This window comes from Ictidomys tridecemlineatus, chromosome 1 (genome assembly GCF_052094955.1).
Source record: "Ictidomys tridecemlineatus isolate mIctTri1 chromosome 1, mIctTri1.hap1, whole genome shotgun sequence".
Lineage (NCBI taxonomy): Eukaryota > Metazoa > Chordata > Mammalia > Rodentia > Sciuridae > Ictidomys > Ictidomys tridecemlineatus.
The window spans coordinates 243,476,462-243,503,383 of record NC_135477.1 but is presented as its reverse complement, the minus strand read 5'-3'; the positions used below and the strand labels follow the sequence as shown (position 1 = coordinate 243,503,383).

The following is a 26,922-nucleotide window of genomic DNA, read 5'->3' as shown; positions in this document are numbered from 1 at the left end:
GTAGAGACCCATGGAATCTTTCACTGAACCCTCTGATGAATTGGCACTGTTCATTGTCTATTTTAACACTTGCCTTGAGACTCGGCTGCCAGCACGCTGTTCTTAAATGTACCTCTGCCCCCACCAACTGAAATGTGAACTCACCAACTCAGTGATGTCTGTCCCCAAGTTTGTTTGAGTCATTAGAACTTGTTTTGTGACGATATTATACAAGTTGATGAAATATGATTATGCAAGGAAAGACAGCTATTGATTTATGAGAACTACTTTGAAAGATTTGAAAAGACTTGATAATGGCATATTGAAAGAATATTGCTGACAAATATGTGGAAAAATGATAATAGATGATCTAGGGGTAGATAATCTTTAAAAACATAGGTGTCTGGCTTTGTGAGTTCCTAAAATTCTTTCCAATTTTAAAGAAGGGCAAACTAGAAATAGTAGATGATGTGTTATTGGTTCATGTTACTTAAGAAAGGTAAAGGGGAAATGTAATCAAGGACCTTGTAATATGTTATGGCCTAATATTTGTGTTCCCTCAGAATTAATATTTGGAAATTCCAGCTCCTGAGTTGTTGGTATTAAGAGGTGGGACCTCATGAAATAGGCCAAGGAAACTTTCCCTTCCACCCTTCCCACAACTTAAGGACTCCGTGAGAAGTTAGTAGTCTGCAATCTGAATGAGAGTCCTCTTCAGAACCAGACCATGCTGACACCCTGATCTTGGACTCCCAGCCTCTAAAATTTCTATGGGAAATAAATTTCTGTTTGTAAGTTATTCAGACTGTGGTATGTTGGGACAGCAGCCTAAATGGATTAAGACAGAACAAGTAAATGGTAAATGAATATATGAGCATGTGTTTTAAATTAGAGCGAAAGTTCTAGTTGAATATACATTTTTTTTTATATTGAAAGCACCCTTTATTTGACATTCTAGAGAATCCACCAATGAGACAGCTAAGGAGGAACCAGCTGCTGTGCTTGTAATTCCCCCATGTCCCTTCATCACAGCTCCATGAGGCTGAACCTCTGTCAGGAAAGACCCCCCTGCTCACCCCAGCTTATCCTTGCATGGCAGGCTGCCTGGCATCTGGCTTCTCCTACAACATCATGACCTCTCCTGTGTTGTCCCTTCTTGGCACTACTTCCCTAAAACATCCTTCACCTGTTTGTGTCCTCCCCCACCCCCTCACCCAGAGAGCACAACCTCCTTTGTATATTTAGGGAATGTCCATCTCCAAAGAAATGCCTGCCTCCTCCTGTAGAAGTTACAAATGCCAGTGGCTCTCTTCTCTTCTCCCATTGCCAGGGCCCAGCACAGGGGCGAGGCTTTGTTGGGGTCCACACAGGCCCCAGCTCTGCCTTCACCCCCCAGACAGTGGTGTAAAACTGCTGGATGCTGCAACACCCAGAGGTGGGGCGGCAGCAGCAGAAGTGGCTCTTTTCAGTTTCTGGAGGTTCCAGTGTCATAGATGCAGGGTGTCTGTGTGCTCCCAAGACTGGCTTAAAAATAACTTCTTTTTTTTTTTCCCCTCACAATTAGCCCAGCTTGGTTTCTATTGCTGAAAGCTAAGAATTCTGACAGATATTTTGTGTTAAAGCAGTGGTATGACATGGTAACCAGTCCCATGTATCTTTTGTTCCCTGTAATTGTGAGAGATGAAGTGGGACCCAATTGCATTTACATATAAAAATGTCACATGTAATTGTAAATTTGCATGTAAATGTAATTGTGCCACATTTCATCTCTCTAACCTCAGGATCCAGCAGTATGTAGAACAGTCCAGTGTGAGTCCCCAACAAATTGCTATTAATTGTGAGTTGACAATTAATTGATGTAAAAAATATTTCTCTGGAAATCCAAACCTGTAAAATGACAGTAAATGACAGGATGTTTCCAGTGTCTTTGAGACCTGTGGTCCATTTTGGGTATTCCTCTATCTACAGTCTTCACAGAACACAGTACAGTCAGGAAGAGTTCCATAGCATTTAATTAAATATGAGATGGTAACACACATCTTACATCATCTTACATTTATAGACGTAGCAGTTCTACAAAATGTTAGTAATGCCTGTGAAAATAAACTAATCAGAGACCTTTGCTGTAGTGAATAATGGATATTTTTAATAACCCTAAAGAAACACCACTAAGCTGATAAAAATGCCATCTCACGGTATCATTTCCAGGCTCCCCATTATATATTCTCACCATTTTCTTGACTAGTTCCAAGTCTTGCAGCACTTTCAGAAGAGCTAAGAAAACACAAGTACACACAACACATCTGAAATAGCCCATACTTGGATTTTTCTGAAGCCAATTCCCATGGAAACTATACTGAACAGAGAGAAACAAAAGCTAGAAAATAGATTGAACAATCCAGGGCATCCTGGATCTGTGCTTGATCAAATAATTTGGCTATTTCCCAATTGCCTTTTCCTTTTATGCTATATGGAACTGGCTGTTGACTTTCTGATTTATACATTGCCTCTGACTTGCTTTTCTTTCTTAATGACATGTAAGAGGGCATCGGGGAAAACCAATCAGCAATCTAGCATTATATAGTCCTGAATATATAATCAAGCATTAGCAGCAGTTGTGATTATATCATACGTGGATTTTCAATATCTTCAATTACAGAGAGGCACACTAAATGCAAGTTATAACAAAATACCAAACAACTCGGAAACAGAGGGTTTTAAAGCTGGAGAAGGACTTTGATGATCTTCTACCGTTATCTTTTCCTTTCTGAAAAAGACTGTCTATTTACATCAGGGATACAAGATTATGATTCCTAGTCCTAGCTCATCATGCAAGTTTGAGAGATTTATTAGTCCTCTTTGTCTTGTGTCCCAGTTTTCTCATAAGCCAAAGATGATAATAAATCCTTCAAAGAACCTTTGTGGATATTAGAGATCAAGGTCGGCATAAGATTTTGTGTGGCCTCCTCTTTGAGGCTCAGCTTCCATGTTTACAAAATGTACATATCATATCACCTGCCCACCTGTTGGAAACGTCTTTTGCTATTTATGTACCAGGCAGATTCTACTTTCCCTCTAGGCAAATTTATGTCATTTTGGTAGCATTTTCTCTGTCTTCAACAGAGTGCTTCCAACCTGCCTCTGTGTTGGAATTTTGCAAATAAGCATTTGCTTACAAGCTGTAACCTTTGTTAAATTTTGCATCCTAGAGGCAGGGACCCATTCTTATGTGTCCTCAGAGCTCCTGTTCCTAACACTCTGGTTAGCACATAGCAGGCCTTCTATCAATGCTTGTCAAGGAGATGAAAGGGAACACTTATAGAAGTATTTTTAAAATCACAGAAACACTACACAAAACTAAATGGTCATGGTATTTATGATACTGTAGTCATTCCTACTAATGTGGAGGAAAGAAGGGAAAAACAGTTATCAGAAGAATAAAATGGTTTGATTATTAGTAGGCCAATAGTCAGGCCAGTTAATAAGCCAATAGATAGGATTCATTAGTCCACAACTTAAAACCCCCTTCACAGACAGCATGGAACAAACACAAAAATTAAAAAAAAAAACAATAACTCTTAGTTTTCCTAAACAAAATACAAACAGAACAAAAAAAGAAAATTCAAAACACAAACAACTATAAACCCTAAACAAAACCCTGAACCCATGTCCTTCACTTCCCTGGGCTACCTCTGCCTTGTGTGATTCCATAGACAGGGTCAGGGGCATGTGGGAGAGGGGTTTGCTGACGTTGTTCAGCTTCCTTGACTTGGTTTGAGCTGGTTGTGAGAAAGTTATCCAGACCAAGAAAGGAAATGGAACAGATGTCAAATGTTCACATTCTGTTCTTCTCCATCCTCAGCGGGGGGCCTCGTCTCCCTAAAGGTCTTGGCAACATCCAGAGCTGTAGAACTGGGAACAATCTGGGCAGGGTCTACACACAGAGAAGGGAGCCATTCCCCAACTCATTGGTAAAATGTCCTACTGTCCACGGCCAGCAATAGGTTCTTCTGCCATCCTGGATAGTTGGAGTTGGGTGGGGCAGAAAGAGGTTCATGGTCTTGATAATGAACAATAGAAATTCTGGATTTCAAGTCTATTCCTTCCTGAGCTCATTTTCAGAAAAACAAAATCCAATGGGCATTTTGACACCTTTTTTTCTTGCCTTCTTCCCCTTGTTTTGACAGGAATGATAGCCATGATAGTTCACATTGTTCCCCCCTGTCCTTCCTCAGGGCCATTTACAGGAAGGTGATCATGGGTCTAAGTTTGTCTGGATGGTCCCAGTTTATGCTTATTGTTCTGGAGTGATTATTTAATAATTTCCCCCTTTCCCTTTCAAAAGTGACCCATGTTGGATAATAAACCATATAATCCCCCAGCTATTAGTGAGGTGTGCATCCAAGAACAGGGTAATCCCTAGTTAAGAGAAAGGATTGTGGCTCAGGGGGATTGCATCAGACCTTGGCTTCCTCCCCTGACCAAGTGGGCAACTTAGACAAGTTACTTAATCCCTTCATTTTCGATTTTACCATTTATAAAAAAGAGGATAATCATAACAATAATTGTACCCACCTCAGGATTATTGTGAGGATGAAATGAGACAAGATGTGCAGGGCACAGAGTGCAGCATTGGATATATAGTAGCATAATAATCAACAATAATATAATATCCTTCCCTTCCTTCCTTCATGCCTCCTTCCCTTCTCCATCCTTTCCTTCATTCTTATTTTTTTTTCTTTCCTGTTTTTTTCCCCTTAAATAGTTAATTCATTGGGTCATCGAAAACCTAATGACCAAATCAACATGTTAGAAGAAGAATGTTGTCGCCTCATGTTGAATATTATGAATCATCTGGTTCATAAAGTGATGTCTCAAAATTCTGTGGATGATGTAGTGGGGTTAAATCAACTTTGTTCTCTTTGTGCTATGAGGAGGAGTAGAAACTCTTTGACTCTCCCTCCCAGAAACCATTGTTAGGTGTAATGGGACAGACTTGGAGTTTTTACTCTTCACTGGTTTCGGTAAAAACTGGACATGGTGACATAGGCTTCTTCTTGATTTGGTCCTAGGGAAGTGAGGATGTGCTGTGCCTGAGCAATTGGGTTCAATGTCAGAACTTCTGATTGGAGAGGAAATGGTGGAGGCAGGGTGCTGTTTGTAGTTCCAGGGCTAAGAAGCAAGCCCTGGTATACAGGAGGCTCATTCTTGCCACCCTCTCTACAGTCTGGGGACCTGGAGGAGGGGAGTAATGGGGTGGCACATGCACTGACATTCCCAGCCACGCATCTGAGGGATGAATCTCCTCTGAAAGTTTCTGGGGTAATGGCTGCAATCCTGGAGGGCTGGTTGGGACCATGCACATCCCCACCAAGGCCCTGCTGCTCAGACTCCTCTAGCTGTGGAGGAAGAGTATTCTGCAGAAAGCCTTCCACTTCATCTCTAGACTGAATTCCATCCACTTCATGAATCTGACAATCCGAAAAGTTTTCAGGATTGAAACTCACATTCAAATTCTGCACAGAAAAAGAGAGAGGCATTAGAATGGCACAGAGCGATGTGCCACCAAATGATTGGTTCAGAGAAATAAATGTCTAAAGGAATTTTTGAAGAGTTTGCCAAATGTTCCTCAGTTGATCCTTTGATTCTGGAGATGCTGGGACACTTCAGGAATTGAAGTGACCACTGGTGGTGCCCCCTAGCTTGAGAACCTTACAAATTCTAAGACATATAGTTCATTTTGGTTTTCTACCTCCTGGGAGACACATAGGATCTTATAAGGAACCCTATGGGATGTGTTAAAGACCAAAAGTAGAGTTTCAGATATTATTTTCCCTGGAAAATCATTCTTGACTATGGAATGCCACCAGCAGAGTGCTTCTTTGAGCACCAAAAGCACTTACCTTTTTTGGTTTCTTACACAGTTGTTCCAGAGTCTTCTTATGATCAGGGAGAGTGGGCCATATAATGGGCTTAATCCTGCAATCAGAGGACACTGATATATGAAATGAATGGCAGAGGGAGAAGACACAATAGGCCTTTCTACTTATTCTGAGCCAGGAATCAGAAGAGTAGTTTTATAATTAGGCTGTACATATTGAGTACCATGAACAGAGTATTAAACTCTGTGAACAGGACATGACCATGAAAGACCTCTGGAAAAGAGCCCTAGAAGGGAGGAATCATGAAGCTAACAATGAGGTAGTAGTTTCAATGTAGTTATAGGAATGAAATTTGACCTGATCATTTATTCCCAATATAGATGTTGCCATCTTATTCCATTTTTTTTTACTAGCAGTAATTTCTTTTTCCTAAATTTTGTGGAAGTGGGGATATATTCTCAGTTACTTTGGGAAATTGCTTTAAAGTACTGCTTTTCAAATCAGAATATTTGTAATGCCAGGATATGTGCTCCTAAATTGAGAATGTCTTTCTAGAACATTAAGTAAGAACTCAAGCATATTTAAAAAAATCATTTTTTATGATGAAACAACCATGGCTCTTTCTTTTTTTAAATTATTTTTTTAGTAGTTGTAGATGGCCACAATATCTTTATTCATTTATTTATTTTTGTTTTTATGTGGTCCTGGGGATTGAACCCAGTGCCCCCCACATGCTAGGCAAGCGCTCTACCACTGAGCCACAACCCCAGCCCCCATACCATGGCTCTTTCATAAGGCAGAATATAACAATCTCATGAATTTGTGTGTGGAAAGTAAGGGCCACAAATATTCTGCATTGCCAGGGTTGATGGCTTCAATGCTCCTTAGGAGACCTTGGAGGAAAAGGTTGGGAAATACTGGTTAAAGAATTCTTATTTTGGAAAGAGAGTTTGTCTTATGATTATTTACGTATTTTTGCCTTTTAGGAAACCAACCGTGGAAAGTTACTATCACCTGTAAATGGGAGAGGATACTGGGTGTTATGATTTCTGAAGTTTCTGCTTCCCCTCTGCCGTTTTCTCAATAATAAGTGGCACTCAAGCTCTGATTGTTTGGATCCCACAAAATCACCCTCTTGATTAGTTAAAGAAAGTTACCTTTTCTCCCATAACACACAGGCTAAGATGACCAACAGAACCACCGAGATAAAACTCACAATGCTGATAATCAGTAAAACAGGATTCATTTCCCCTGAAACACAAGGATAGATAAGGGTTAGTATTTAGTAAGCATGCATTGGGATAGACTTTCAGGATGGTTTGAGTTTATTTAGTACTGCAGGATGATTTATTATTTTTTGGTAAGTGGTTCTTTAGTAAATAAATTGATGTGTCAGGTTTATGTGGCACAGACTTGGATGACCAGGGCAAGAACATGAGCCACTTGAAATATAAAAGTGATTGAGCATCAAAGGTACCACCACTCTTTGCCTGATGCCCACCATCGAGAGGAAGAAGACAAAGCAGAGAGTGATGAGATGAATGTTCACCCTGCAGGTGCAACAAGTTCCAGAGTGAGGATGAGGGCTGGTTTAGTAGAATACCTCCCCCAACCTCCTAAATGGAAGGTCTATGTTGGTGCTTCAAGCACCTTCCTGAGTCATGTTCTCTGGCTCTTCTGGTCATTATTATCTCCTACATCCCAAGGACATTCTGAAAAGGAGAAGTGAGACAGCTTAACTGTCCTGCCTACCTGCCTTAGAGAAAGTTTTCCCTACAGGGATCTTAGAGAGACCAACCATTGGAATCCTAGCCAAAGGTGATAAATGGGAGGTGGTAAGTAGGGATTTTATTGAGAAATATCAGGAGCTCTCACAAACACTTGAGGCAGTAGCATCAACACAAGCTGTCTCAGCACTGAGCTACTAAAGACACAGTTCCCTTGTTCCCTTATTCTTCATAGAAGGGGCAAAAAAGGGGAAGGACACCCTCCAGGGGGAGTCCTAAGGTGTTATCTGCAGCAACTCCATCTCACTTTCTCTCCCACACTTTGACACACAAAGCATTGTAGGGGACAAGGACTTCCTACAGCCATCCTCACCTGCACGGTTGACTGCTGGAGTTCTGAAGCGGGAACTTGGACTCCATTCACTCCAGAAGCCTTCAAAATATTCACTATATGGGATGGATCGGACTTTAATCTCATACATTGCATCAGGTTGCAGTTTCCTCTGCAGGAGGGTCAGCCTCGTGTTGGATAAATTCACGTGCTAAGGAGAAAAATGTGCCAATATATTTTTAGGATGGAAAATGAAGTGTTGCCTAGATCTTTCAAATCACTTCAAGTTCAGTTCCTTGAGTCACACAGGCACCCTCTTGGAGTTCTCTCCTATTTGTCAGACTAAGGAGCTTAAATACATAGAGGGCTCAGCAGCAGAATTAGGGACAGAGGCTGTGAGCTCATAAATGATGCATGAGCGGCCAAAGAGAACAGTGATAGAATAGGTCTTTATACAGGTGGTAATGTCTCCAAGCTTGGGAAGAGGTAGGTCTTTCCCAGGCTCCCAGTTCCTCCTCACAATTCAGTATCTTCTTTTTCTTTCTTTCCCCTTTCATGTGGCAAGGGGAGAGGACAGCATAGTTTAGTGAGCAAGATAATTTCCTTCCAGAAAGATGATTTTACATCTTGAATATCAGAACAGAGGCAATAGCATTCCCAACACTTTGTATTATCCTTAAGGAAGGAAAAATAAAGGAAAGGAAAAATTTGATTGAAAATCGTATTGCATTGTTATTTACATTTACATATGTTGGATTAGTTTTTGTATATTTACTAAATTCACATATTTCTTATATACGCATTTTTTTTCAAATTTTTTATTCATTGTTCTATGGTGATATTTGTCTCTTAACGATTTATAAGAGCTCTTTATATAGATTTTAGTGATCCATCAGCTGTAGATGTGGCAATATAATCTTAAGTTTTAAATTGCCTTATAATTTTTATTATTGTGTGTTTACATAGATAAGTGTATGATGGAGGGTAGACTTCTGATTTATTTTTTATCCCCAGAGAGCAAACTGATAGTCTTGGAAGCATTATTCAAAATTCTTCCTTTCTCCACAGTATTTGTTTTCCATTTGTACGATTTTTAGATGAATAATGGAAAACAGTAGGATGAATGTCATTCAGTCTCTCTCCATGTGTGTATGGGGTGAATAAAAGAAGGGAGCCAGTGTTTGGCAGGGAGTATGTTTGTGCAATGTTATTTGCATACTGCAAACAAACAAGGGTGGTCCTGGCCTGAGCAAGGAGGGCAGTGGCAGTAAGTAGGCATTCTTTCAGTCCCCAGAAAGAGAAGGCATCCTTAGGTAGTGCTTTAAGATGAACCTAACACCTAAAATCTTCTACATTTCTTCCACTTCCTTTCAACTACAGCCAGCTAGTCCAACCTCAGAAAACCATGAAGAAAGAGACTAAATAACCATCCAGATAATAAAGAATAGATATTAAGTTCAATGAATAAGACCTCAGACTTGAAAATAAAAAGAAAACAGAGATGAATCTGCCCTTCTTCTCCTTACCTCATCATGCTCCCCCAAATTCTCAGATCAAATGGCGGTCACATCTTCTTGCTAACTATTCAAAGAGTGTTTTGCCTAAGAGTGTGGTACTAGGCATGGCACTTTTTGAGGGCTTTGCATTGTGAGGATCTGTTTGGTCTCCATTTATGTGGCTATCTAACTGAGTTAGAAATGTTATAAAGACAAAAAATAGAGTAAGGGGGAAAATCAGAGCAAGAGAAGGACAAGCTGGGAAAGATGCATGCACTTGGGGTCCGAAGCTGGCTCAATATTGGGAGCTTCTTTAAGTAAAGGGTGCATTCTGAAAACAAAATTATTAAGACTTTCTGGAGCAAATGTACTTCTGCAACAATAACTTATATAACATTTAGAAGTTTTTACTATGAAACATGATTGATCTACATACCATCCAATCCTTTTTATCTTTTTCCTGGCGGTAGGCTATGTCATGCATTAATTGTTTTACATACATCTTCTTCAAGTGTGATGTATCAAAAGTCACCACAAAGTCATTGGCTTCCTCACGATAGATGACTTTTATGTCAAAAGGAGCCTCAGGTTTAACTGAGTAGGAAAAAAGAAATGAAGTTTGTCTATAAAGTCATCAAGGAAAGAAGAATTTTATATATAAATAAATAAATATATAAATATATATATAATGTATGTATATAAAACCAGGGATTGATCCCAGGAGAACTATACCATGGAGCCACATCCCCAGCACTTTTTATTTTTTATTTTGAGACAGAGTCTCACTAAGTTGCTTAGGGCCTCTTTGTGTTGCTGAGACTGGCCTTGAACTTCCATCATCCTGCCTTAGCCTCCTCAGGTGCTGATTTTCAAGTGTGCACCATCACATCCAGCCACGATCCTATGAAATATCCACCTACACTGAAAATCATTCTGACCATATGTGGCTCAGTAAGCACCTAACAAATTAAAGCCATCACTTCTTTTTCCTGGGCTCAAGTCCAGAATCTATCTCCCAGCTGCCCTTGTAGCAGGGTATGACCTGAATGATGAGTGAAAGTGACTGCACCAGCTCCAATCCTGGTACAGAAACACTCTCACGCTCCCCTGTGTGATTCCCTGAGTGCACTCCTCTTCCTTCATCTGCATGTGTATGTTCAATGATGTAGCTACAGGATGTGGGAAGCCCTAATTATTGCTTAAAGGAGCACTCTTCACAAGTTAGGAATATAATTTTGCCTTTGATGTGAGTAAACAATAGACTTAGGGTGTCATATATCATATGTTTAGGGTCTTATTTGTTACATCTAGTGCAAATTTCATAACAAAATGTATTTTCTTTACCTTTGGAATATCAAAGAAGGTGTTACTAAATATCCTCTAGCAAGAAGTCTCAAGACTCTGAGTTTTCATTCTTCCAGTAAGACTAGGAGATGGCTGGGACCTTGCACCTCATCTTGGCTACACAGAGTGAAGTGTCTGCATGCTGGGCCTTGCTTGTAACTTCAGAGTGGCCTCAAAGCTCTTCTTTGTCAACCTCAGCTGCATTAACTCTGAGCTCCTCTTGGGGCTCTTCCTTTGGCCTGCCTGCCTCACACAGTGGGAGGCAGAATGCTTTCACTTATTCAGTGTAAGTTTAGCTGCTGGAGGCAGATAGGGATGATTTCAGGCAGAACAGGTCCAGAGAAAAGTATTGGTTTCCCAGGAAAGCATCAGCATTGGACCTCCTCCTCATCTTTGATGTGAGACTGCCATGTCTTGGTTTCTGCTTTATTAGAGTCAGGGAATTCAGCTTTCTGAGGATGGGGCCACTACTCCTGCATGAATGACCTGATCCTCTTGTTAATGAGAGGATGTGTGGACCACTGTGGCATTATCTGAGCCAGTCTTGATAAGCCAGGCTCCTGGCCCAATCAAGTAAACACTTGTAGAGTTTGCCCCAGATATTCTATTAACTTGTGGTACTGGGGTGACATGGCCTTAGAGGGACTGAAAAAAAAATGGCTTATTCTTTACCCTGGGGACTTTGTAGAAGGGGTACTTTATATTTTACCCTCATCTATACCGTGAAAGCAAAGATGACCTAGAGAGGGTCAGGAGGAAAGAAAGTGTGTGCAGAGAAACAGCCCCACAGAGGATCCCTGTGACCCTCTTACACCTGCCTTCATTCACATTCTCAGCAAATGCTTCTGAGACTAAGGCCCTGCTGGTCACTGTCCCCCAAGGACTCTGAACCATAATGGAGCAGCTCAGGGAAGAACAGAGGAATATTGATTGCACAGCTACTAAGTGCTGAGGGACTTGCCTATGCTGTCTTCAAACATTAGCTGCTTAGCACCACTGTCCTTATGAAGAAACTGAACATCAGGGAGACTAATTAAGTTCTGCCCCCTGTTGAGTGGTTGAATAAGATGTGAGTCCAGTTCTTTCTGCTTCCTAGGCTCACTCTTCCTTCAGCTTTGGTTTCTCATTGTGTGATCTCACTCTGCCTTGTCCAGAGTTCTCCAGACAGCTTTGCCTTTAGCCAAAATGGATCTATGGTCAAAAAGGAAAAGGCGTTCATTCCTGAAGCAACATCTAAAAAATTAAGATATTCTTGTACAACCTGAACATGTCAATCTATGCTGCCAAGCACAGTGGGAGGCAGAATGCTGTCACTTATTTAGTGTGGGGCACCTAAAGGAAAGGATGTAAGAGAGGCAGCTGGTGGTTACAGAGGTTCTTTGGCTCTGGGGCATAATTAGGAGCATTCAGTTTAAATTTAGTTAAACTGAAATGTCACAGTAGGAGCTAGGAGAAGATGTAAGTCTGCAGGATTTCCCTTCCTGCTTGCCCAGGAGCACTTTCCAAAGCCCCAAGAAAGACACATCACCCCTTTCTCAGGATCCTGTGTTATCAGCTGTGTACCACCATACTTCTCATTCCTCCTCAGATGAGAATTGTCAGGTGTGCAGTCTGCTGTTGGGGCTGTGCTGAATGTGGCACTCTTTGGCATTGAGCACATGAGATTTGGATCTGAATGTGGGTGTGCTGTGAGCCTTTATGTGCTTGCAGGGACTTGGGTGCTGACATGGCTTTGTGTAAGAATGAGCTCTCCCCTGGTGTTGAGCCCTCTGTCAGAAGACCAAGAATCTCTGTCTTTTCTGTCCACTTTCAAAGATGGTAATTCACATTTGGGATGTAAATGGTGAGCCTTTAAATATGGCGCCATTGTGCACTGCACCAAGTGAATATCCATCCATTTGAGTCTGGTCTCCAAATGACCAAAACCCAGCTGGCTTATGCCTAACTCAGAGATGGCCTATTGGTATCCTCACCTTAGAGAGTGCTCACACTGATGTGCCAATGTTACTGTCTGGACAACAGCACAACCATCTACTAATGTTTCCTTTTCACCATATTTACTCCCACCCCCAAGATAATTGCTCACACATGGAACCTCTGCTTTTAATCTTTATTTTTCCACCTGACTGAAACAAATCTGAGCTAGGTTTCTCACTCTTTCTTATCTCTAATGAACATTGCTTTCTTACCATTGATTTGCCTTTGGTGGTGAAAGGTGTCTGAGGAGAGGGAAATAAAAAACTATAGCATTTAAATTCTATTTCTCTTCAATAATTTTAAACATTTTTACCCATATACATGTTTTTTTAGCCAATATAAATGTGTGTGTGTGTATACACACACACACACACACACACACACACACATATATATATATATATATTTATATCAGTTAATTTCCACTGCAGCAATTCAAATTGCAACTTTACTCAAATCATTTATTTTTAGCAAATTGTAATATATATATTCTATGTCAAATCAGATTTCCCTTGCTTCCCTCCTCATTAAGTCTTTTATGAAGTTGTGATATTTCTCACATCACTTTGGCTAGGTGATCAAATACCAAGTAAAATTGTCTTTTGAAAGACCTGATTTGAGTGATGCAGATTACTTTCCATAATGTGATAGGGATCATTCAATCAGTAGAAGGCCTTAAGAACAAACAAGGAGGTTTCTTAAAAAAGGAGCAAGTTTGTTTCAAGAAAACAATATAGAAGAAAATCTGATTGAGTTTTATGCCCTGCAGAATTTTTACTCTATTCTGTAACATCTGCCCTTTGTGTGATTTCCCAGTCTTCTGGTTTAGCCTTTAGAGTTTCATACTTACCGCCTTCCACAATCACATAAGCCAACTTCTTAAAATTAATCTGTCTCCTATCATCCAATTCTCTATCTATCTATCAATCCATCCATCTATTTATCTATCTCCTTATTTATTCTCTTCCATTGGCGAACTATACTAATATTGAATATATATTTACTTGTAAAAATACATGTATAATTAACAAAACACACTAAGAATATGAAGTGAATATAGGGATAATAAGAGAAGGAAGTCAGGAGAAAACAAGATGAAGAAGGGAAGGACATATGTGAATGAAAAACAGGAGGCTCAGCTACAGTTAGATGCAACATATTGATTTTACTCTTCCCTCAGTCTCTGGGAGTTAAACACCATTTCATGGCTCAGCTTGAAGATCCACCGAATTCTCAAATAGAAGTGATTTGTATAAGTGTCAAATTTTTCATTTATTTAAAAAGTTGCCTTAAAGAATTTGCTATTGTCAATTATAAATTGTCTCCACAATTGCCCTACTTTAAACACACAGGAAGATCAAACCAGTGTCTACAGGTATCTCACCAAGGACAACCATATTCCCTTATATAGCTGCTTACCTATTTTGACTACATTCACTTGTTGGCAAGTTAAATTCTTTCCTCCAAGCTTCACACATATAGTGCTGTCTCCAATAAGTGAAAACGTTTTTGTCTTGATAAAGTATATGTTTTGTAGTTTATTCAAATTGAGGCAATTTACCCCCAGAAGGGAACCACTGTGGAAACAAAAAGGCAATCTGTGTTAATTTAGCTAGGAATTGTGTATCAAAGAGAATAATATTATAGGTATGTTTCAGCTTCCCTCTTCATAGAGATGTGGGTGGGTGAGTGCACACTCAAGAGAGAAAAAGAATAAACTAAATTGAAGTGGATTTCCTGCAGCCCTTATTCTCAATGATTTACTTAGACATTAGATGAGGATGTACCTGAAATACTTCAATCAGGCTCATGGAAGGTAAAGGAAAGTCCTATATTTTTTGAAAAACACACACTTTGTTGAGGCAGGAATGAAAATACTTTTTTTTTTTGATGTCCTCCAGAAATAATAGAAGTAATGGATGAGAGACTTTGACCAAGTGGGCGAACACAGGGGAAGTTAAAGGAAATGCTACAACAGTCTCAAGAGTTATATACGTAAAACCACATACACTTAATGGTTAACTGAAGTGATTTTTGTAGGTAATTTTGGTTGATAAACCCCTAAACAAAACAGATCAGGAACAAAAAACAAAGGTATAAATGACCAATATCTGGAATGAACAGGAACTATCACAATAGGCTGTGAATTATAAACAGGAAATTTTAAAATTTATGTCAATACATGTAGTAACTTTGGTCTAGTAAAAATTCTTATAAATACAAGCTAGTAAAACTGATCCACATAGAAACTAATCTGAATAGTTCTAGTTTTTTAAATAAATTATGCTCATTACCAATAAACTTCCCTACTAAAAAAACCGCCTGTGCTTTGTTTGTAGACAGATCAAGTGTATGAGAAAGAAATAGTGCCAGTGTTTCAAATATTTTTCCAGGAAATAGAGATGTTCTTCTTGTCTGTTAAAAGTAGGCAAATTGTGGAAACAATTTACAACAGACAACAGAAAATTATGTAAGGCAATTATAAAAATTTCTTTTTTTTAGTTGCCAACAGACCTTTATTTAATTAATTTATTTATATGTAATTTATTTATAGGTGTGTTTCAGCTTCAGTTTATAGGTATATCATGCTGAGAATCAAACCCAGGGCCTCACACATGCTAAACGCTCTACCACTGAACTACAACCCCAGTCCTGTTTAAGGCAATTTTTAAAAATCAACTTATTTTATAAAGATAGCTTAACCATGGTATCAAAACCTGTCAAAAATATTAAACAAAAGAGAAATCTATAGAGAAATATACCTTAAAAATGTATATGCAAAATTCTTCAAGAAAATATTAACATATTGATGTTTACAAATTATGGTCAAGTAAGGGTGAGTCCCAGGAAACCAAAATAGGTTCAATATTCACAGAGAATCAATAATATAGCTTGCCATATTAATAGAGCAAAAGACAAAAATAGTCTGTTCATTTTCAATAGATGAAGAAAGTATACTTGAAAAAATTATACATCCATTCATGACAAAACTCTCAGCCACCAAGGAATTGAAGGTCACTTCCTCAACTGTAAGGGCATTTACAAAAAGAAAAAAAAATCTATAGTTCGAAAGTCACTTCCTCAAAAAAAAAACAACAAAAAACTATAGTTTAAAGGGCATTTACAAAAAAAAAATCTATAGTTCATAGCTTGGAGAAATTGTGAACATTAATTATTTTCCTTATATCAGGACCAGAGATAAGGAAACTCACTCTTTCTTTCTTTCTTTCTTTTTTGCTTTTTTTTGGGGGGCGGTTTGGTACTGGGAATAGAACTTTGAACTCAGGGGCACTCTACCACTGAGCCACATCCCCAGCCCTATTTTGTAATTTATTTAGAGACAGGGTCTCACTGAGTTGTTTAGTTCCTCACTTTTGCTGAGGCTGGCTTTGAACTCTCAATCCTCTTGCCACAGCCTCCCTAGCCACTGGGATTACAGGCATGTTCCACCATGACTGGCCCTTTCTACATTTCTATTTAATAGTAGAACTTATGAACTGGGTTTGAGCCGGTTCATAAGACAAGAGAATCAAACAAAAAGAATCCTGATTAAAAAGAAAAAAAAAACTTCTTTAATTTGCAAAAAGTATATTTGTTCACATTTAAAACTATAAACTACTTCCAATATACCTATGAGAACTAATAAATTCATTAGACAAAAATTGATTCTCTTTCTGTAGGTTAGAATGAAATATTGGAAAATGAAGTTCAAGGTGACAGTTCCATTTATAATAGCAATGAAATCATAAAATACTTAGAAAAAAATTTATAAAAGTTGTTCAAGGTTTTGCATGGGAATACAAAACATGGCTGAGAAATATTACAGGAAACATAATAAATGGAGAGGTATGCTGATGGGTTAGTAAATTCAAAACTGATAAAATAGAATTTTCCCTAAATTGGTCTATATGGTAGTAATGAAAATCTTAGAAAGAATTTTAAAATATTAATAAGTTGATTCTAAAACTTATGTGGAAATACCAGAATCTAGAATAGCCAAAGTAAAACTGAAAACAAAATAGAGCAAATATGGATGATTCAGAGCACTTCATTCAAACTTACTAAAAAAATCTGTGGTAATCAGAAAAATGTACTACTGACACAAAGACAGATAAATTGATCAGTAGAAAGAACAGAGAGTTTAAAATAGAATCCTATGCTCAAATATAAGGTTTACTGATCTTAAATACAGAAACCCAACAAATTCAGTGGGAGAAGGGAAAAGCTTTTCAGCAAATTGCCCTGAAATAGCCAAGTAAATTTATGGAAAATATGAACCTTACTTCCACACAATTATATACAAATGATATATCTACAGGTGAAGGCTAAAACTGAGAAATATTTAGAAGAAAACCAAAGAAAATAACTTTCCAATATGGGGAGTAGTGAGGACAGAAAAAAAGCATTAAACAGAAAAGAGAAAGATATTATAAACTTCATCAAAATAAAAAGCTTTTGCTTACTAAAATACACAATTAAAAAGATGAAAAGAAGCAGGGCGGGGTGGGGAACACCTGTAATCATAGTGACATAGGAGGCTGACAGGTGGGTCACATGGTTCAGGTCAGCCTGATAGCAGAGTGAGATCCTGTCTCAAAAAAAAAAAAAGGAAAGAAAGAAAAGGTCTGAGGATGTAGCTAAGTGATAAAGTATTCCTGGGTTCAATTGCCATAACCACACACATAAGAAAGAAAAAAAAATGGAACAACAAGCTTCAAGCTAGCAGAAAATAGTTGCAATTCATATATCTGACAAAAGAATTATACCCAGAATATACAGATAAAAGAAAAGAGTGGTAACAATGAGACATTACAGATATATTAATTAGCTTAATAGTGGTGATTATTTCACAATAGATATGTGTACCAAAAATCAACTTATATACTTCAAGATCCTAAATCTGTAGCAGGTTTCTGGAATTTTCAGAATTTAGGAAGAATCCAAAATGGTATTCTTAGCTCACTGCCACTTTTCAGAGAACAAGATCCATGGGCAATGGGCAACAAAGGACAACCACATGACTGTCTTGTGAGGCTGAGCAAACTTTTAGTGGGCCTGAACTCCTGAAGTTGGAAGTTGTCCCACAGAGATGTTAAAAGTAGGCAAATGTGGAAACAATTTACACAGACAACAGAAAATTATCTAAGACAATTTTGAAAATTTCTTTTTTTTCAGTTGCCAATGGACCTTTATTTTATTTATTTATTTATTTATTTATTTATTTATTTATTTATTTATTTATTTATTTATTTATTTATCATGCTGAGAATCAACCCAGGGCCTAATGGGTTTTTAATTAATTAATTAATTAATTAATTAATTAATATATCATGCTGAGAATCAAACCCAGGGCCTTATTGGTAAAGTAAATGAGAGAAGGACCTTATACTTGAGCGTAGGATTCTATTTTAAACTCTCTGTTCTTCCTCTTGATCAATTTATCTGTCTCTGTGTTAGTAGTACATTGTTCTGATTACCACAGATTTTTTAGTAAGTTTGAATGATGTGCTCTGAATCATCCATATTTGTTCTATTTTTGTTTTCAGTTTTACTTTAGAAGGAAAGTCCTGCTGAGAGGTAAAATAAACCCAGCAGATTAGAAGAGGCAGTGTGTTTAGTGATGTTGACCTTCAATTCAGGTGATTGAAGGAAATGGTTTCTCTGTGAGTAGTCCTCCTCAATGCAATCCAGTCTAACTCAATAGAAACAATTTACTTGTCATATTTTTGGGGGAGGTACTGGGGATTGAGCCCAGGGAACTGTACTACTGAGTTAATCCCCAGCCCTTTCATTTTCTAATTTAAGACAGCATCTTGGTAAATTCCCTGAGTCTCACTAAATAGCTGAGGCTGGTCTTGAACTTGGGATCCTGCTGCTTCAGTCTTCTGTGTCTCACAGATTACAGGCATGCACCACCATGTCCAGCATTAAAACAATTTACTTGATTGTTAAAGCAATTTACTTGATGTGTTGCTTGAGTTAAGATTTAGAGTGATCTGACTGTGAAAATTATGCACACAGGAAAGAGTGGGGGTCCAAAGAAAAATGATTATACAGTCCAATCTGGTAAAGTAAATGAGAGAAGGACTCCTACTTCAGGAGAGAACTATATTCTAATTCAGCACACTAATCACTGCCCCATGTGTGGCTCTTCAACACTTGAAGTATGGTTGGTTCAAATTACCATGAGATCTGAGTATGAACTATATACCAGATTTTGAATATCGAGTTTAAAAGAGAATGTAGAATATCTCACTAATATTTGTTCATATTGATTAAATGTTGAAACCACAGCATTTCAAATATACTGAGCTCAATAAAACATATTGTTAAAATTAATATTTTACCTATTTCCTTTTCCTTTTTATAAATGTGGTTACAAAAATGTTAAATTACTGATGTGGCTCACAGATTTCCACAGTGCATTATATTTCTGTTGAACAGAACTATTCTAGGGTATTTGGGGGGTAGGGTTTTGGGAAGAAAGAATATAACAGGTACCAAAGTAGCCCTATAGACTGGTGAAATTGATCCTCTAGGGCCTTCCAAGGGAACGTCAACCCTAATCCACTAGTACAAATTTTCTTGTTCTGAAAGCAAGGAGAGAATGCTGGAGATCATGTGATCTGATTTTTTTCACCTCACCACCATAATTCTATAACTCCTTCAAAATTGCATAGTTCAGTACAGGTGATGCATTTCTTCTGTTGATACTAACAGATATTTGCATGCAAATATTGAAAAAAAGAAATTAAAACCAAACCCAAACAAAACCTGTAGCTTTCATTCCTCAAATGGCTCTAAAAGACAGAATCTAGTTCAAAAACATTAAGCAATTTTGTTAGTATAACTTATTTTACAGATGTCTAAATTAACAATCCTTGACAGATATCAATAGTTAAACTGTAGATGATCAGGGTGTAGCCTGCCACTGTGACGGTAATTGATGAGAACAAACAGTGATATATTTGAAGTGGTATTTGTAGGCGGTGTTTTGGAGTGATTATTGTGCCCTGAGAATCTGGAAATAAAGAAAAGTAAAATCACTTAGGGAGAGCAGACTGTGAAAATTATGCACACAGGAAAGTGTGGGGGTCCAAAGAAAAACTATTATGGAGTTTGGTCTGGTAATGTCAATGAGAGAAGGACTCCTACTTCAGGACTGAGATTAAATGCCCCATTAACAAAACAAAACAAAAAAAAAAGAATTGCAAGGAGACATAAACCAAATACCACTAGTCCTAAATCAATAAATTCTATATCTATTTCTATGTGAACAACCTTTTAATCATATCTTTACTAAAAATAGAACCACATTCAAAGAATTAAGCACCACTTACAGACACCTGCCATGTGGCAGACACTCAGTCCTTATCCCCATGCAAGGACATATTCATGAGAGAGCCTAAGTGGCACCTGTCACACAGCTAGTTCAGTGTTGCTGTTGGGATTCTGTCCTAGGCACCACTATCTAGAGCCTCTGCTTTCCCACTCAGTCACCAGAGATCAGGCTAGAGTGACTAGAAACCTTTTCAGGATCTACCTGCTTCTTCATGCCAGTAAAAGTAGATATATATTGATTTACCACATACTGGGCCTAGTAATCCTTTAACCTCTACCCCAATACCAACTCCTATAGGTTCTGAGCCCTGTATGACTCTTTAGATCTTTATGAGAGTTGCATCTGTCAATGTGAACTAGTCAATTGCCATGCTGGTACTGAGGCACTGTGAGCTTGGTTAATCCAAGCCCATGCCTGAGATCAGATCACTGAACAGTAAGTCAATCTGTTTCTCAGTCTAGGAAAGTAGTGGCCACACCCAGGGCAGGTGCTAGACCCATTGCCTTCTGAAAGATGGCACCTGGCATCTACCAACAATTCCACAGGTATAAGAATATCAGCATGTACCATTGTCAGTAAATACCAATTTCTTTTTAATAAATTATATTAACTGAAAAAAATGCTGCAAAAAAATAGTTTAATTGTGGAACATAAACTTAGCTTGACCCACAATCCACCACTCTGTTTACCTGATTCTCAATGCCTCCACTTAACTTTAGAGGTGCACTAATCTATAGCTTCAGGTGTAGATACTTGTTAAAAAATTGGCTTCTCACTTAGCACTACTTTGTTTACTTAGGAGTTTGTATTATTTACTGTTTCCCATTCATGTCTTAACACAATCCCTTCCCAACCTCAATACCTGAGTTCAGCTGGAAAAGCCAAATGCAGGCTGTGGACAGGCAAAATCAAGAGACTTATTGAGGGCAGTGGTCAGGTTTGCTTAAGAGGGCAAGGAAGTGTTCAGACACTGAGTGAAAGTGGATAGGATGGTCAGCCTGGAGTGGTTAAGAGAAATCCAGGTGTTCACAGCAGTCCACCAAGTAACTGGTTGGAGCACTGAAAGTTAAACCTCTGTGGTAGAGTTTTGCCCATAAAAATGAGCATATCATTTGAAAAAACAGTTTGGCTGTTTAACCATAGTCTAGTTGTGGCACAGATACTGGACTTTGTAGGTTCTTACTCTCTCTCTGTAGAGTATTTTAGCAGTGAACTAATAAGAGCAGACTGAGAACACTGCAAGGTTTTCTAAGTCTGTGACCACATTTATCCACTGATTTCTTAAATAGATTCACGAAGTACACATAAATTAAAGTAAGATGAATTTCAGAGTTTAACTTGACTGTATATATGGTAAGAGATGGCCTCAAGTATGTATTTTTTTTATGCTGGGGGGCTTTTTATTTAAACAAAAGTATTTTTAATTAATGCAACATAATAATGCATAGTAGTGTAGTTTGTCATTACAAATTTGTATATGTACACAATATAATAATGTAATTTGGTCAGTTGAGTCTATACATTTAAAAACTCTCCTTTACTACTGATGAATCTTGAATTACTTTCCTCACTAGGAAGCTAAAAACTAGGTCATGTGATATGAATTTGGAATTAGCTACAAGTCAGAGTTTCACATTAGAGGTTTTTTTTGTTTGTTTGCTTTGTTTTCAAGTCACAGAGTTAGTAACACTCAAACTTAGGAGATGACTTTTGGGGGAGGAAGAAGATTAAGTTCCCTGGGCTCCTTTCCTACTTTCAAACTGAAGCCTTTTGAATCCCAAAAACCAAAGTTATTCCTATGGATTTTGGCAAAATTTACATTGAGTAAACCATCTGAAGTCAAACTGTGTCAAGAGGGTGAAAGTTTTAAGTGTACATTCACAGAATTATGATTTAATTTCTAATCCATCACTCATACTGGGTGATCACTCTGAAGGTTTTCTGTGTGTTAGACTGTTTAATCACCCCCACCTTCCTATGAGATTGGTTACCTTAATTTTTTGGGTGAGGAAACTGAGGCTTACATAAGTTATATAACTTGTTCCAGGTCAAAAAGTTAGTGAGCACTGGTATTGGGATTAGACAGCAGGCAATTTCACTGCAGAAAGCAACTTGAAGAGATAGTAGACTGCTTCATATTGGGCAAATAGTTTTTTTTTTTTTTTTTTGAAGGCAATATTCTAGAGGAAGCAGGATTTAAGTTCTGGTGTGGAGTTTGGAGGAATAAGGAATCTGCAAGATCCACAGCATCATTTCCTGTTTTCTTGGAACCTGACACATGAACAGTAAGCACTGCTTTGCTTCACTCTATCAGGAAAGGAAGGCATTTGAGGAGGCTTTTGGAAATTCCTTAGACTTTAATATTTGATGACAAATGGTGCGACATTCTATGTTTTTCAAGGAATGAAAAGAACCCATGGAAAGAGAGAGGAATTTTTTTTCTAAGCACTATAGAAACCAGGTTTCTCACCATATTTCAAAGTTCAAATTGGTGCTGTTGATGTGTGGGTTGTCAAAAGCACAGGTTAGCGAATGCAGGGGTCCATCCACTTCCAACTGACTATAGCATGAGAATGACAACTGACTATACCATGAGCAGTCATCTGTCTCTGCATCTTCCACATCTCCTGGGGAGGGACAATTATGCAGCTGTTAATGAGGCCAATAAATGCATCCTCTTAATATACGGTATGACCTTAGTAAAATGACAGACTTTTGTGGGAAACATGAAGGAGTGATAGGATTTTTTTTCTAAAGAAGGAAATTCCAAAGGCAAAAACAAGATAAAAATTTCAAAACAGAAATGAAAATCCAATATGCAGAGTTTTCTATGAAAAAAAATTCCTTACAGTTAATGACTTCCAAATATTTCTAAATATTTCAATCATGGAATCAGTGTATCATAAGACTAGGATGCAGTGAACAGACTATTTCTTTTATTTTAACTAGTATATCTTATATTTGTTACATTGAAAAAGTTGTCAAAAAGAGATACTATACTACCACCATTCATGTGTTTCTTAATCTAACTTTGAATTTATTACTATCTTCATTTATTTTCTCCCAAGAATTTTTTTTTGAAATGAAAAGATGAAGGCTATCTCATGGTTAGAAGTTCACTCTTTTAAAGGATTTCTTTTTCTTGCACCAAAAGGCATCCCAACTAAAGGTAGTATTGGCATCTGCATTGTAAGACAATTTAAGGCAGTTTGTCTTAACCCACTGAACAATGCAAACGTGACTAGAAAATTAGATTCTGTAACTGCTCTAAGTATTACTTTTTCTCTTATAGATAATTTTTTTTTATTCATAGTGTTTCTTGGAGATATTTGCAAAATTCTGCAAGAGAGGTGGGAACCAAAGGATTTTTTTTTTTTTTCCTGTAGCTCCTTTTGGAAAGCACAGTGTGTCAGAGAGCTGATGTCCTAAGCTAGCTCTTGGACCCTAGGACTCAATAGATACTTTGTATGCATATTTCACAATATTTAATAGAAAAGTGAGGCTAGAGAACTCTACCACAAAGTATACTCGCGGTAAGACCTGAGGAAATCCAGAGTTATCAGAGCCATTCCCAGAGTGACCAAGTGTGAGTCTATGGCTGAGGTATTTTACTTTAATTGTGCTAGAAATTTGATGCCTCTATGGCTTTAAAATCTGTACAGAGTCTACCAAAATCGAGCCTCGGTAGAGTGTGAGAGGTCACGGGCTGATCAAACTGTACCCTCTCTACTTAAATAACCCAGTAGCTCTGTGAGGAAAGTTAACCATCTGGCTATGAATGGACCAATCAGGTGAGTGACAGTCTGTTCAGGCCAAGAGACCAGTCGCCAACAGCCAGCTAGACAAGAGCTGTGGGTACTGCTCACCACCCCAGGCATCTACCTTTCTGACCATCCCCAGAGTCTGTCCAGTTCACCATTCTAACAACAGCAAGGGTCCTACATCATCAGACCATAGTCCTCCTCCTGATGCAGTGCTAAGCAGTGATGTGGGTCACCATTTAGGGCTTGCATTCCAGAGCGCCATCATTTCTAATTTCACAGATGTCCATCTCCCCTCCCTGAGAGCTGGCCCCTTTCTACATAAAATGGCTCTGGGTGGTTTGAACCTACTTTTATAGGCAGTTTTCACACTGTCTTGATCTTTTCTCTTTGGTCCTTCCACTATTTCTATACAATTGAACATATGTCACTGTTTGGATTCAGACATCCTGGGGTCAGATTAGTTCCTAATTTTTCAATATACAAGATAAGCCAGAGAGAGCATACACGGGTAGCTGACAGGTACTAGTCAGGACTTCCACTGACCTCACACATCCAGTCTGACAAAGGGAGGTTTATCATATAATATACCCACAATATACATATCACTGCACTTACAGTTTACAGTTTTTCCTTCACTTAAAGTGACTATGTTTTAAGACAGAACTCATTGGCTATTTAATTGGGTGGGATTGCTTTGTTTTCCTTCACTTAAAGTGACTATGTTTTAAGACAGAACTCATTGGCTATGTAATTGGGTGGGATTGCTTTGTAACCACCACCACCACCACAACAAAACATCCCCTTCAATGACTTGTAAAATTGCATGGTATTTTGCAGAGAGAATGTTCTTGATAGGAATTTTTAAATTCTTAGGTTAAAGCAGTGTACATAAAAGCTAAAACTTTTGATGTCATTGATGCACAGATGTGATTTTAACTCTGTCTAGTCTGTGTACCTGTGGTCTCTGTCAGGTCACACAATCTCCCAGAGCCTCACTGTACAGATATGCTGTAGGAGTCACTGAATGGATCAGAACACTGTAATCACTCATTAAGAGTTAATTGTGCCAGTGTTATATTTTTGGAGAACAATAATTGGAATTCTGATTCTAAAAATATACATAAAACTTTTGGAAAATTCTTTTGAAAAAACATGTAGTGGTGTTATCATTATGGTTTTGAAATTACACAGAACTTTAATAGAAGGAATTAATCTAATATTCCTTTAATGCTCAAATATTAATATTACTAAAACATAAATATTTAAGTATCTAAGGATATAAATTAATATGTTCTAAGCATTAAAAGTTAATTTTTTTTGTACTATGTATTATAGGCAAGGTAGTGAAACTTGTAGACTTCTTCCTACTAAGTGAAAGTAGCTGATTAACAATTTAAATGGTTTGGACTTTTAAAAGTATCCTTTTGTATCTTGATCATCCTTGTGGTTATCAGAAAACTAACTTGTCTTTCAAGAAAGAACAGCTCATTATTTTGTGAATTCTTTACATTTCAAAATGGCAGATATTTTGATATGATTATGTAGGTGGATGGTTACAGATCTAAAAAAATCTGAAATTAAGAAGTTGAAGTGAAAATTCAGCTTTAGGTTAGATTTTTTTATTTCTTTGTGAAAACGGATGGCCACCAGGAAGAGATTTAAGGCTTGCACTTTAGACCACAATCATTTCTAATTTCATAGATGTAGATGTAATAGTGGAATATATTGCATCAAAGTCTTCATGTAAATTCTTAATGTTTCCACAGTGTTCCTTGGACCCTGAGCAAACCCGAGGGAACGTCCTCTGTAGGTTAATGATCATCCCTCATAACTGCTCACGCTGTGAAAATGTCACCCCTGTGACTCTTCCCTTAATGAGAAAATGCAAGGGTTTTCCATCCTTGATAATTACTAAGTAAATTGACTCAAAATAGCTAAACCAAGGAAGCATGACTAAGGAAACATGACCAGAAACATCTGAGTCATTAGGTTGATATGTTGATATTGTCTTTAAGGAAAATACTTTTCCTTATAGAACATACTTTTTGAAGTCTTAAAGTGAAAGAATTTAATTGGGAAAAAAATTTGGTGGCCCAAGTTCCTGGGTGTTCCCTGCTGTTGCTGGACAATTCCATCTATAGTTTTGTTGTAATTACAATGTATTTATTAAGAAGCCAGAGTCCGTTTGTAGGTGTTGAGCACTTTTGACATTGCAAAGGAAATTATTCCATATGATTAAATTATTGAACATGGAGGCAATTATGTGTATTTCAATGAGCCAACACACTCAGATCTGTATGTTATTCACTAAGAATCTAAATGAATCTGTCAAGCCCAAGTATTTTGAGGAAATGTTCCCATGTTTTTGGTTGACTACTACATTCTAGACACTGAGGTGTTGTTGATAAGCACTGGTCAATGCAGACAAAGCTATTGTCTCTGTATATTATATTTCAGGAAAGTTTATGCTCTGGGAAACTCTTAAAAAATAAAACCAAACAAATTCAGCTCAATAACCTGACAAATTAAAATCATCTAAGAGATATTTTAACAAGCCTACTTGTAGTATCTATAGCAGTGTTCTAGGAACAGAGGCATCGCATCAAGCAACATTTAAGATATGCGTTTTGAGATTCAACACATTCCTTCTTAACAATTCTGAAGCCTTATATGCCACCCACAGTATCATTCCCACACTGATGGTTAGAGGATACAACAAGTTCTTGAGCTCCATACCAACCCAGTGCCCAGTTCAGGTTTGTCAGGGAACTGGGTAACCTGAAGCATACTCTAGAGATAATGAGAAATCCTTAAAAAAAAAAAAAAGAAAAAGAAAAAAAGAAAAGTAAGAAATGACTCACCATTCTGTGCATAGCCACTTTCTCCAGAAACGGCTTGAAGTAAATAGAAAACCGTACCAAGAGCTGTACTTAGAATTGTCATTCTGAGAGACAGGAGAGGAGAGAGCTGAAGCATGAGGCTGTGTGTACAAATGAATGAGAGAGAAAGAGGTTGAAGAGGTCCATAGCTCTATACTTACTTAACCACAGACAGGGGGAAGTATAAACACAGCATAAAAG

The 26,922-nt window shown here is 37.9% G+C and overlaps 1 protein-coding gene across 2 annotated transcripts; it reads right to left on the bottom strand.

Moving 5' to 3' along the window:
* Nucleotides 1–1,973: 1,973 nt before the first annotated feature.
* Nucleotides 1,974–26,922, bottom strand: LOC101963135 (interleukin-7 receptor subunit alpha). 2 transcript variants are annotated; one of them, XM_078017393.1, is made up of 8 exons: nucleotides 26,704–26,902; nucleotides 22,549–22,705; nucleotides 14,156–14,313; nucleotides 9,852–10,009; nucleotides 7,962–8,130; nucleotides 7,019–7,112; nucleotides 5,883–5,958; nucleotides 1,974–5,495 (listed from the first exon to the last, which is right to left on the bottom strand). In XM_078017393.1, the coding sequence occupies exons 1-8, from the start codon at nucleotides 26,816–26,818 to the stop codon at nucleotides 4,992–4,994; spliced, it is 1,431 nt and encodes a 476-aa protein (XP_077873519.1). In that variant the 5' UTR covers nucleotides 26,819–26,902; the 3' UTR covers nucleotides 1,974–4,991. The 2 variants fall into 2 exon arrangements, with proteins under 2 accessions (XP_077873519.1, XP_077873525.1); XM_078017399.1 differs by lacking the exons at nucleotides 1,974–5,495; nucleotides 7,019–7,112 and having other exon boundaries at nucleotides 5,879–5,958; nucleotides 26,704–26,922.